The sequence below is a fragment of the Opisthorchis viverrini genome, assembly GCF_000715545.1.
Source record: "Opisthorchis viverrini unplaced genomic scaffold opera_v5_337, whole genome shotgun sequence".
NCBI classification, from domain to species: domain Eukaryota; kingdom Metazoa; phylum Platyhelminthes; class Trematoda; order Opisthorchiida; family Opisthorchiidae; genus Opisthorchis; species Opisthorchis viverrini.
Genome location: NW_008751995.1, coordinates 525,946 through 538,991, shown reverse-complemented (window position 1 = coordinate 538,991; position 13,046 = coordinate 525,946). Strand labels below are relative to the sequence as shown.

Below are 13,046 nucleotides of genomic sequence, written 5' to 3'. Positions count from 1 at the left end.
TCAAGGATTGGGACCCCGCGTTTGCTTGGCTGAAGACATTGTGAGAAATGGTGGCTGATCGACGTCAGTGGCGTTCGTACTGTCAGTTTCTTTCCAGATTGTCTGACTGTGCTCTTGAAGGTGTGGGCACTTCAGAATGCTTGACGTAGGCCAGCAGTAGGTCCCTTCCCTCACCCACTCTTCCTCTTTTTCACTCATGGCTTTAAATAGATGATGATGGGCAGTGTAGAACCATTCTTAACACTTACGATACCGTCTCTGGTGATGATGACGCGAACGGGAACATCTACTGAGATGAGTGTTGATCTCTGCCACAACATCCGGAATGGCGCTAACCGGGAGGTTGGCAAAATATAACTTTTAAGGGGGATGTAAAAGAGAGCATGAAGAGTTTAGTTTGTTGTTGGGCGATCCGCCTTCAGGATATGGTCACCGTACCCCCGTGCTTCATCGTTGATAGCTGCACCAGAAGGGACGCTGGTGCTTCACCGCGTTAAAACCGTGTCAATTTATTTCAATGAGGCTTTGTTGTCGATAGAAAAAAGAAACTGGGCAAGGAACTTGATCTATCTTGCTAAGTTGTAGCTTGAGGTAGCTCCGTTTTTGAGGCGCGAACATACCAGAAGCTCCGTGGTTGAACCCAAACTTGGCTTTCTTTGGATGGCATTGTAGCGAGGCACCGGAAACGTGCTACAGCTGAATGATGAGTTTTCCAGTGTTCATCTTTGTAATGGTCATCAATCAGTTTGATCTCCATTCCCTCTGTGATATTTGACGTTGCAAGCAAAATCGCGCCCCCATTTGTCGACGCGTATGGCGCGCTGCGATCCATGATATTCATGGAACTGGCTTGTATTTCTCTGCAAAGCAAGCACCTGTCAACTTACGAATTCCCCAAGTCCAAACAACTCGCCGAATTTCCCTGAGTTATTGATAAATCTCTCATTTTGGGTATCGTTCAATTGCATTCGCATTTATTGATCGTAGAAGAAGCGCTGCATGAAACCCGGTTAATGTTTTGGACAGTATCCTCACAAATCCTCCAAACGAACATCCTAATCACTTCTGTCTAACGTCGCTTAGTACGTTTCAAGTGGGAGCACAGTCCTTATTGACGGTTAACTATAGAATAAGTTGAATAGTGCGCATGACTGTGTGACTGTCAACTTTTCTTGGTGTTTAATTCCGTTTCTGTTACTTTTTATAGCTTAACTTGCCTCTTTTTTCTTGCTCTGCTCACTCACTTTTCAGCTGTACATCGGCTTCCTTTATTATGCTGGGCCTGGACCTTCGAGATAGTCGCTTGAAAGATGTTATTGGTATGTTTTTCATGCCGTCCGCTTATAGATCACGATACAGAACCACTGGAAAAAGGTAATTTCAAAAAAGCTCTCCTAGAGGTCAATAAAGTCTTGAGGAAAACACCGAGTTGTTCTACATCGAAGGTGTGCCATTGCCATCCCTTTTGCTTTAGTTCCTAATCAGCTGTTAAAAGCTCTTGTACTTTTGAAGTCCGGCAAAACCACGGAAGCTGTTACTTTGGCCGAGGAGATTATTGCTGCCTACCCAACAGATGAGTCTACACTCAACGTTGTGATGTGTTACTTTCGTGAGACTGGGCAGACACATCGAGAAGCTGAATACCTGAAGACTGCTCTTAAAAAGTGCCCTGATCGTGAAGACTTGCTCGTTTATCTCTTCCTGAATCAGGTACAGTCGGGTAGCTTTGCTGAACAGCAGACTACGGCTCGGCTTCTCTCTCAACAATTTCCTTCTCGCTTGTACATATATTGGGTGATTGTAAGCACTACCATGCAAGCCGAAGCCGATCCTGTCCTAGGCAAGCGGATGTATCTCCCACTGGCTGAAAAGATGCTTCTTCGTGAAGTCAGTGCAAATAAGATGAGAAAGCATTCGGAGTTCCAACTTCTGCTAGACGTCCTTCGACGTCTGGAGAAACAAAATGATGCTCTGCAGTTTTTGAATAATAGTACTCTCACTGGTAAGTTCCTCTGTTAGCTTCGAGCACTTTACTATTTCAGATCGACTTGACGAATTGGACTATCGCTGTGATTATTCCATTGAACGTTTGAATCTTCATGTTGCGCTTGACCTATGGGAGGGTGCTTTCAAGCTTGGCGAGGAGAAGCTCAACCAAAATCCAAACGACTGGAACACATGGAAGTGTCTGATTGAATTATCCACTGCACAAAGTACCCGTGACCTCAATGCGCTTCGGTAAGCTTTTCCAATTAGTGTGTGGGTTACAGTTGAGAGACTCATCGGTCCAATAGTATCACATGAATGCGCTGGAGTGTCGTCTCATCCACCTTCACCACAAGCTGACACCGTGTGATTAGTCGAAGTATTCAGGCGTATTCAGACAAGTAATTGTTAACTGGTCGAATGGGTCGGCGGACTATTAATAATAAATTTGGTGCACCTCTAGTTGGAATATCACCTCGCTTAGGTCGAGCCACAGGGTCCAACACGCGTGGAACTGACTGAGGAAACTATCTAACTTTGATGGCGTACAAAATAGGTTCAAGTGAGTTTACATGTTGCTTTACTTACATAAGGACACAACAGTGGTTACCCCTGCGTATCTTGGGGCCTAACTTATTCTTGTCATTCCTATTGTTACTACTTTTAACGAGGAACTTATCACTAATGTGGCTTATGGGGTTTCCTTTTACACCTGTTGTCGTCATCATCAAGTGAAACCAAAGTCTCGTTCTTTAAACTACCGATCGTTTGAAGGCTTGAATTCAGGCTGACTCAGATATACACTGGTGGATGCCTGTATCAGCTTCAGTACTGGTATTCAGATAGTAAGACACGGGTCAACCCACAGGTTCTCTCATCATACACTCCATGAAGAAATTACACGACAGCGCCGTTTTGAAATACAACTCTCCTAAATTCAACCTCAGAACGTGGAAACTTCACTGGTTAGTTTGCGCAGCATGATCATATCTACCTACCAACTTTTGGCTTATAAAACGTGTCTCCCAAAGTGTGAGCTCCAGGTGGCTCAGTGGTTAAGGCGAGGACCCATTGACGAGGAGGTCCGTGATTCAAAGACAATCACGGCATTTTGAGCGCTACCGTCTAGGCTTGGACAGCCTAACAGCATCTCAGCCCTTTTGCCTCTTTTGGCTAGCATTGCAGCTAGGTACGAAGAGGGTGTTGCATCTAAACGGTTATTTGTTTTTCTTATCATTATCTTCAAAGTACATTTACAATCCAGCATCTTGGTCATGTTTTTGTGTACATTCACCTGTGCTCTGGCAGAGTCTCAGCTCTCGTGTGGGTTGCGGTACAGCCTTCTAGAATACACCGAAGACCATCAAATAAAATTGACCAGAACTGTTGAAAAAGCCTATAAAGAGATCTGCATTTCATCTTTGACTTTTGTTTCGTACACGGTATGCTCATGATATTTTTTTGCGTACTTGGAGGGGAGAATAGAATCTGAATCCGGTATACAGTTGCATAATAAGCATACTAACAGGCATTCGTCATTCTTCGCTAAAAAAATCCAATATCCCCTAGAATTGGACTACCTATCCTCACCCATGACGTTATGCTCCTCACTACGGATATAATCGATTTTCTAATAGAGATTTTCTGTAACTGAAGCTGTCTCATCCTCATTGGAAATCTTCATCACTGTACGCCTGACGAAACTCCAGGGAGTCTCGAACCTTTGGTGTCCCGGTTATTGGTCTAAACAATCAGTCGTTCGGATACGAGCGGCTGTTCAGAAATGTGATGAACTCGCACTTAAATAGCCTCTCAGATAGAAGTTTCGCTCGTATTAGTTTCTTCTACCTCTGAGTGTTGGTTACTCGTCCTTCTTCGTCTCTCGGGGGACCAGCCAACAAGTGACCACCTGTGTTCCCGTGATTGAAGGACTAGTGGTGCTACATCCTGCTTAGTTGCAGGTTAATCACACTGTTGATTAGCTGCTCGTACTAGAACGGTTTATTCTTCAGCTGCTAGCCAGGAGGTTGCGGCTCCAAGCTCTGGAGTTTCGTGAGATGCGCACTGTTGACGATTCACATTAGGGCAAAACAGCTGTCCAGTGCTTTTCGGCTTTTCAGCATAGATTGGCTTCACTTACGGGACGAACTGTTCAATAAAAATTTGAATAGCTTCCATCACCAACAGCTTGTTGACTTCCATCGTACAATGAAATTTAGGTACTGAAAAGTCAAGATTTCATCTCATTTTCGCTCCAGCGGTGCTTATCTGCGGAAATACTATCTTTTGAGGCAGGAATTCACTTGACTTCGCTTGTCAGGGTTGGCTTCAGTGGCAGGTGCCGTGACTGCGAAATGCCTGCCTGATTCGTCGTCGCATGCGTAACCTGAAGGGGATACCGAAGCTAATACACCACTTAGGCGTATCGCCCCGGAAAACAAGGGAGGTTTTATGCTTCATGGCTGTAATGGTCCAGAGGCGCAAGCGTTAGCATTGGACCCTGGATGACAAGCATGCGGAAGGGTGTCATTTCGTTCATCTTGAGCAGTGAAATTAGGTTTGATCCAGCGAACAGAGTTTTATATCACTTGACGTGTTTCAGAACCTACGAATGATATGGTGAGGTTGAACCTTGTATTGTCATTTAATGTCCCCCGTAGGGAACATGATAATCGAGCCACTGCCTGGATGACAAGGTCCACAACTCAGGGAGTTAGTGAGCACATCTTTAAAAAAACGCCTGTGATTTCTGGTCCTCTCACAGCTGAAAATATCATGTATACCTAAACTGTTTGTTTTAGACCAACCAGTAGCCAGTATCTGACCCTGCTGTTTGACCCGGGACGACTAAAGTTCTCCCTAAGTATGATAGTCTCTCTGGGATGTCGCTTATCCAACACCAACTATCAGACCTTCTGCAGCCTGTGCGTCTTGTGCAGTCGTCCACAAACCGACAGTTAATCTGAATTTCTGCCCGGAGGTCAGCCGTCCCTAATAACCTAACATCACAATAATTGGACGGATGTGTCACGTTCGGGCTATGGACCAAACGAAGACATGCCCTGACTGGTCAGAATGCCAGCCGATCTGGATTGAGCATCTTTAGCTCGATCGTTAAGTTGAATCCCCTTGAAAGTTACGGAGCATTTAGCTTCCCAGTCGGTTTGAGGCTTTCACCAGGTACATTACGAGTGGTGCACTTTGTGTATTCCACTGGTGGTCTTCCAGTTACGTCCCAGTTACGTTTTGTAATCAAAGTGAAGTCAGTACCTGTATCAAATTGAAGGGTAGCCCGGTGTGCCATTAATACATACTGTGACAAATTTATGTCGACCGGGTGATTTCATCCTGGATATTGCTGTCATGGCCTCTGCCTGCGTCCTTTTGTCGGGTCGGTGTTTGCGCGAGCTCCTGAAGTTGTCTGTGCAACATTCTTCTTTGTGACCCTTTCGGCTGCACTTGCTGCACCTGTGGTTCCGGTGGGGACAGTGGCGTGAATAGTGCCGTTTTTTACAGAACCAACAGGGTATGGGCGGTTTTCTTGGAGTTCGCTTAGAATTTGACTTCCTTTCGGAAGTTATTCAGCATACCATATCAGGCTGACAGAATTTGGAATTCCAATCAGTGCAGCATCAGCCTTGATATTGATAAGATGCTATCACTCGGTGGTAAGTTTCTGAAGCGTCAACTCTGGATCCTGTTCAATTCGATTCAATATCCGGGTCCGAATATCTGCTTCATATGGCGATTGATGACCAGCCTTGAAGATGAGACACTTGAATTGATCGTCGGTTATGGTGTTGAGCTGAAAGCGCTCACATTCTTTATTGACCACACCGGCATAAGTGATAAAATCTTCGATATTCATTTTTGTAATCTTGAGACACTGATAACGAATATTGAACAATGAACTTTTCTCACCGAATATGTGGGTCAGAATCCTGACAGTATCTGCGAGACCAAGGTCACAAGGGAGTTTGAGGAGTATGAAATCTGTGAACCGATTGTATTCACCTGTCCCCAGTTTCCGCAGCAACAGTCGAACTTTCATGCATCATCAAACTGAGCAAAGTCGGTTTGAAACATATCTTCATATGTATTGAACCAAGTTTCGAACGTCCTTTCAGATTCAGCGTTGAAATCGAATTCAATAGTCGAGCTGGCAGCAGCAGCAGCAGCTGTGGAAGAAGACGGAGACCCAACTGCTTTTGTCGAATTCACCGACATGCTGCGCACCAGAGTTTCAACAAACCTCATTTGAGCTCCTTCAATCTTCTTCTGTTACTGCTGTAGCATTATTCGGAGTTGTTCGGCCGAAACGGACATTGTGGGTTCGGTTTGTCGCCAGTTGTGGCTTGCTGAATCGGTCTTGCAACTCTGTGTTGGTCCTTGGCTTCCTGCTCTGCCCACCGTGGTATATCAACAGGCACAGTAGCTTCAAATAGCTCTTCACGGAGACAAATGAAGATTATCCCAACTGTATTTATAGGACAATCACAGAATGTTCTTGGAGAGTAATTAGTCTTGGTTTATCTTTGTGGTTTGTCTTCATTTTCTGCTTGCCTCTCCTCTAACCTGATTACCACTTCAGCGCATGCATGGTTTTACAGCAGTGAAGCATCGGTGTTGAACACTGATTTCATGCTGTCGATAACGATTATGGAGAACTTGTCCTTCCCTATTACGTTGGAGTTATGAGGAGAGTAGTGCGACGTCATTTGATTCTTCATTTACATGTCTTTTGAATAGTCCACCAAAATACCCTCGTATTTCAACAGCATGTAACTGAGACAATTCTCCCGTTGTGTTTGCACGAAAGTGCATCGTAGATGTTTCACAGAATACCACAAGGTTAGCTTATGGAGTATTCTTTACTTGTGTTACGGTGTAGTATCTGACATTGACTAAATTGAAGCTTATGTTTTTTCTTTTCCACTCATTGTAGTATCGATCGCTTGGATTCATTGCTCAGCACCTTTATGGACAGACATCCAAGCGTTCGCGGCCCTCACTTGGCCAGATTGGATCTGTCAGCAAACCTGCTGCGTCGAGGCTGGGATCTTCCACACAATACGGATGTCTCCTCCCTACTATATTCGTATATAAACAAATTCGCCGTTAAACCGATTTGTGCATTTGATGTGGCCTATTTGCTCCCGTTGTTTCTACCCTCTGAGGCAGAGGTAACTCAGGTATGTAGTAAGCGTCTAATTGGTTGGACTTCCTGATTAATCCACTTGCTGGATAGTTAAAATTAGTTGAGGGAGAGTTTTATCCGCGGCCAAACGATCCCGCTTTGACTGATTCAGCCCAATTTGTGATTTAACAGAAAAATACGAAGCTGTAACCAACAAACTCAGTTGTGTCGCTAATTTCCGCCTCCTTCTATGGAGTCCCTGATGTGAATCAGAATATATTTGGATGTCACCCAGCCACGCGCATAGTGAAGTGCATTCATCTAAGTTGCTGCCTTGAATGCACAAAGGCAGTGAAGCATCACTGCTGAACACTGATATCATGCTGGCGATGATGATCATGAATACACAACTACCGTTTTCACTCTCTTCATCAATCTCGAACGCCCAATACTATTCCTGGGCTTACCTTTTAACGACATTAGCCATTTCTCCCAGTATGTGGTCATCCATTCCGTTTCCCCTCTCTTCATGAACGAAGTTTTGACAGCTAGAACTACAGTGCGACCTATGCATGGTTTACAGCTGATGATGGTGACATTGGGCTCATGTGTCTCAAGAGATCACCCGAGTGGATTCAATTCTTCAAACCCATTCGCTTGTCACGGATTTTGCTCCTATAACAATTTACGACTTGTCTACTTTCAGTTTGTATCGTTTGCCACAGTTCGAAGTCTGTGGTGTCTGCGATCCCACATTCCCCCTATATTCTAATCTAACATAACTAGCGGAGTACTTTAAGTTCACGATGTGGGGACGCTGCCCCTCAACTCGCTTATGATGGTATTTTTTCCGAGATGTAAGGACGTCTTCCAAAGATCCTTTTCTTTGTTAACCACTCTTATCCACAGTTTTGCCCAATAATTTGTATTATATAATGGTCTTCAACAGGGATGATATAATATCCCTTCTATCTTCGAATCTTTATAAGATGCATCATCAAAATTCACTCCTATTAGCACTTCGAAATGTCGTTTAGTTCGGGTGTATGTCTGAACCGTGGCTATTAGAATTCAAGTTCACGAGGATCTCACTTTCTAGACACTGTTAGCTTATACACATATCTGTAGACTAGTCGTGACCATCATACGAATGTATTGTCAATGCTTCGCGATAGATAGTTCATTGTGTAAGTTGTTAAACCAGTGAGCATCTGTGGCAATGCCTCGCCATACCTAACTCCCCCCTTATTCCTTTGGTTCTTGATAATTTCTGCATCCGACAGTGACTTACAACACATTCGTACGTTCCATTCTTCTTTCTCAACGCACGGATTTGGTCTCTTCTTCGAGAGGTAAACGGTCCAGAGAGAGTAACCGTCATGTCCATCACCTTGATGTCATAGCACATGGTTGGCGAATACTATCCAGCCAGCTCTATCTGGTGGAGACTGCAGCTGGAACGTCCAACCTACTACTAAATCATTTTTTCGTGTTTATACCTGTGTCACTCCATGGAGGCTAAGTGCACGGGATATTCTTGTTGCGTAGAAGTCAGCTCGCGAAATTTCTTGTCTCCAGTCTTTGTAGATGTTTCACATAAGAGGGTTCGTTCCTTCTACAGCGTAAAACTGGAGTCGCCGGAATCGTCCCTTTCCTTGAGTTGCTTTTCAGATGAAAATTTTGTAAGAAGGAAATGTTATGTCTGCCTGGGTGCTTTTCACTTGTGGACGCGGCACTGTTCAAATTCGGCTTGCTTGGTGGTGAAGTTTATAGCTGGTAAATGCACCTGGATATATTCTCTTTGAAGAGGAACCTATACACCGCAGTATGAATTCCTTCGGGTTCGTTTTTTGAAGATAACACTCTCGACTAGTGGATGTTTCATCAGTGTGTGCGAATCCCTATTGAAAATCATCAAATCTCCCCAGCTTATCAATAATCCATAAATAGCTCAGGAGAAAAATAATTTCACAAGATGCGCGAAATTCCGTCCCGAGAACTCGTCACTCGAGGAACCAGTCAATACGTGACCACGTGTTTCCGATAAGCCTCGGCACTGTTCAAATTCGGCTTGCTTGGTGGTGAAGTTTATAGCTGGTAAATGCACCTGGATATATTCTCTTTGAAGAGGAACCTATACACCGCAGTATGAATTCCTTCGGGTTCGTTTTTTGAAGATAACACTCTCGACTAGTGGATGTTTCATCAGTGTGTGCGAATCCCTATTGAAAATCATCAAATCTCCCCAGCTTATCAATAATCCATAAATAGCTCAGGAGAAAAATAATTTCACAAGATGCGCGAAATTCCGTCCCGAGAACTCGTCACTCGAGGAACCAGTCAATACGTGACCACGTGTTTCCTGCCGATAAGCCTCCACACGTGACCACGTGATGTGGTTCATGTAAGTGGCGCTATGTCCCGTCTAAGTGGGAGCCAATCACACTGCTGATCGGCCACCTGTGGACAAGCGGTTAAATTTTCAACCGCTAACCGGAAGATTGCGGTTTGAAACTCGTAAGATGCGTACTGCTGTTGACTCCCAACAAGGATAAAACACCTGTACAGTGCTTCTTGGTTTTTCCGACTGGGTGGACTGGCAAAAACTGGTTTCATTGACAGGATGAAATCTCTGTTAAATAGTAACAAACCTCGCATCATCAACAATTATGCAAACAGTGCTTATTTCCGCAGTTCAATGTCTCCACTGTGTTCTGAGTGCACCATGACCTTGTTAGAGGGACATATGATGGATTGTCTCGAATATGAGCATTGAATGAGACAGCCATCCGTATCTGAGCTGATTTCGTCGGGTCGCGCCAACTCGGTTTCATTGAGGGTTCAGTTGCACCGAAAATTGAGCTGTCTTTTTAAGAATTGCTTAGCGAAACTCAGTAGCATTCGCGCCATTCGGATGTTAGTGCCGCTTAAACTGATTGGTTCAAGTGACGGACGTGCTTAATTTTGACAAGCTGTCTTCATCTACAAGCTGTTTTGTCTGATACTAAGTACCGGTCAGCTCATCCGCGTTGGTAGTGCCAGCTGCGCAGCGTTATGGTGAAAATATTCTGGGGTATCCAGGAGAGAGTCCGACGAATAACTGTGCTATCGAATGAGGCCAGAAGGTGAAGCGATCCAAACAAGTTTGGTCAGATTCCTAATCGCCGAAAAATGAGACAGCCAATTGGACAGAATTTCCCCTTAAGAGAACAATGTGAAGTTTTTACTGTATGTTGAACAAGATGTATCGTCATTAGTTGGGGGAGGTTCTACTGCTACTCTATATTTTGTTGTCGGAAGCTATTTATATTCATTTAGCCGCACGCAAGGTGAGGAGCTAACAAGCGACATACCACTGTTCAGGTCTAGCCACTTGTCGTCCTATTTGTCAAAGCAAAGGAGCGCAGCCCCCGTGTTCTAACCATGGTTTTACCGTTTAGCTTGATTTTACTGAATTTTTCCGTATTCCACCTCTGGTTCCTATTTCCCCATTTCCTTTAGCGAAATTATGTTCTCTCTGGCTCGTAAGACAGTTTGTGTAATCTAAAATCTGAGATAGATGGTAGTAAAATTCGAGTAGTATTTCAAGGGTTTCTCAATTTCCTCGAGGAATTCGGATCTTTTCTCTAAGTTGTCCTTCCGTCCCCCAGGTTGAATTGACAAATATCAGGTCACATGTACTTTGACTACTATTCATCAACTAGCAGTGTAGTGGAATAACGACACCCCGACTGGGTGGTCATCGAAATTCTCGTCGAAAAGGGTTGCATGCGGCGTCTGCTTTGCTGCTGCAGGTTCCAGGCACACTTGCAACTGCACCGTGTGCATCACTCCGGCGAACGATACAAAACTGCTATGATATTCCTTCAGTGGAACGCGAACCACTCCCGCCAATGTGGGTACTGAACCTGAGGAAGATTATGCGAGGTTTAGGGAGCCGACGGACTGATCGAAGGCTACTGCTAACCCACGAGGTTGTATGATTAGATTTATAAACGAGGGAGTGCTCTCATACTTCGTTTTCAGGTCATAAGCTGTCCACCTATCGATCACTTTTACTCAGCTCAGGATTGGGCGAAAAGAACCCCGTCCAGAAGCTCCCACCTTGCCTGGTGGTTGGGCTGGTGTGCTGCAATGATCATGCGGGCAACATTGGCTGGAGCTTATTTCTTTTAGCTTCAGCCACACCAGGAAGGTCAACGGCGAGCAGCCCGACGAAGAGCAGGAGTCCGTATACTGCGGGAAGTGATATCACGAGGTGGTCTGGAGCTAAAGTCATACTGTTCTTCGCGATAGGGACGTGGAATCATCCTCCCCCCCAAAAAAAAGACATGTGCCTTCAGGCTAAGCCAGTCTTGCAACTAACTGGACCAGACTGTTGAGTCAGTGGCTCCGGACAGGGTCTCCAATTGGAACCCCACTACTCGCTTCCTTGTGAATCGGACTCGAATCAGAAGCTTCGGTGGAGGTACCTAAACAAAACCGTATATTCTCTCATCGCCTTGTAGGTCAGTCGCGTAAGTCAAAGGCTCAAGGAGGGATACCTGAAACAACCCCTTCATCGGCTGGGTAACCGTGTGGTATCGTTCGCCCTAACAACTCTTCGTTCACCGGCCCTCATCCACATCCATCCATTAGATGATGCAACGCGGTCAATCCATCAAATCATTTTTCACTGTCTAATCTGTTAAGACGAGTACTTTACTAATGTGGCTAGTTAATCGCACTTGAAACGTCTTGGTTAAATGTTTGTATTTCTGAACTTGGGTCACACTATTCTAGGTTAATTTTGCCATCATTTTATTCCATACACTATTTTTGTTCAGAATTCCTTGGGAACCGAAAGTCTGTTTTTGGAGTCCTAGTTTAGTGGAAAATTTCACATTGAAAAGCTTGTTTTCTAATCATGCGTTTCTAATATCTTGATGTGGTGCTTGTATGTGTTTGTGGGTGGGCACACAACACAAGAAAGCACTAGTTCCGTTTGTTTTCCGTGACTGGGGCATAACGCTCAGCTGATGGATCCTTTTTTCTTTTTGTCTGTATGCCCTTTGACCACAGTTCCTTTCAACTCTAATGCGCGATAACGCGGAAACGGAAATACAGGTACGTATGTCTCTTAGTGCTCTTATTATGGTATTCGAGATCGCAGTTGGTTTTTAGTATATGATCCGGTTACCTACTACGGCCATAAACACGGGGTCACAGTGTTCATGTTCTCATGAGTTAACCGTGGAAATCACTTTTTGTCATCCATTTCTTTTAACCTCTGCCATTATTTAACCACCATCGTTAGAATTGCCTGATATAACTCCTCGGAATGAGTCTAAAGCTTTACTGAAGAAATTGTCGTCATTAACTTCTTCGATTAAAGATGTTTTCAGTACAGCGGTCGTGAGAATGGCTAACACTTTTTGGAGGCTGTTTAAAGTTGCAAACTCCTGATGGTTAGCACTGACTTTTATGGCAGCACGGCTACCTGTTTTGCGTCCGCGCGTAGCTGGCTCCGGATTGCTGTGAATGTTCTAAATTGTCGCTCAGAACTAGGGATTGAGTTCAAAATGACCTTGAATCGACCAAAATCGGTGCGATTCACACTGTCTGTGCATCCTTCAGAAGTGCGCTAACTGTGATGTGGACAACGAGTGAGTTAGCAGAAGGATGTGAAAGAGGCGTCTAGGTGTTGTTGGTGAGGTCTGCCTCCGATGATGGGGTCTCCATGACCTCTCTGCGTTCGGTTGGAGAATTGCATGAAATGGCGGCTAGTCATAGCGTTCGTGCTGTCAATTTCTTCCCAGGTTGTCTGATTGAGCGCTTGGAGATGTAGGCACCTCAGTATGTTTAAGATAGGTTCTTCACTCACTCACTCACTCACTCACTCACACACTCACTCACTCACTCACTCACTCACTCACTCACTCAC

General features: G+C 44.6%; 2 protein-coding genes across 2 annotated transcripts in view; one reads left to right on the top strand and one right to left on the bottom strand.

Moving 5' to 3' along the window:
- Nucleotides 1-1,273: 1,273 nt before the first annotated feature.
- The window catches only part of T265_10145 (hypothetical protein), a gene marked incomplete at both ends in the record, with an annotated part of 41,053 nt that continues 29,280 nt past the window's right edge, over nucleotides 1,274-13,046 (top strand). Inside the window, 5 exons of the mRNA XM_009176424.1 lie at nucleotides 1,274-1,319; nucleotides 1,475-2,002; nucleotides 2,043-2,238; nucleotides 6,932-7,178; nucleotides 12,185-12,229. Coding sequence (XP_009174688.1) covers nucleotides 1,274-1,319; nucleotides 1,475-2,002; nucleotides 2,043-2,238; nucleotides 6,932-7,178; nucleotides 12,185-12,229 — 1,062 coding nt within the window. The remainder of the gene's footprint in view (nucleotides 1,320-1,474; nucleotides 2,003-2,042; nucleotides 2,239-6,931; nucleotides 7,179-12,184; nucleotides 12,230-13,046) is intronic.
- The window catches only part of T265_10144 (hypothetical protein), a gene marked incomplete at both ends in the record, with an annotated part of 7,234 nt that continues 5,007 nt past the window's right edge, over nucleotides 10,820-13,046 (bottom strand). Inside the window, one exon of the mRNA XM_009176423.1 lies at nucleotides 10,820-11,031. Coding sequence (XP_009174687.1) covers nucleotides 10,820-11,031 — 212 coding nt within the window. The remainder of the gene's footprint in view (nucleotides 11,032-13,046) is intronic.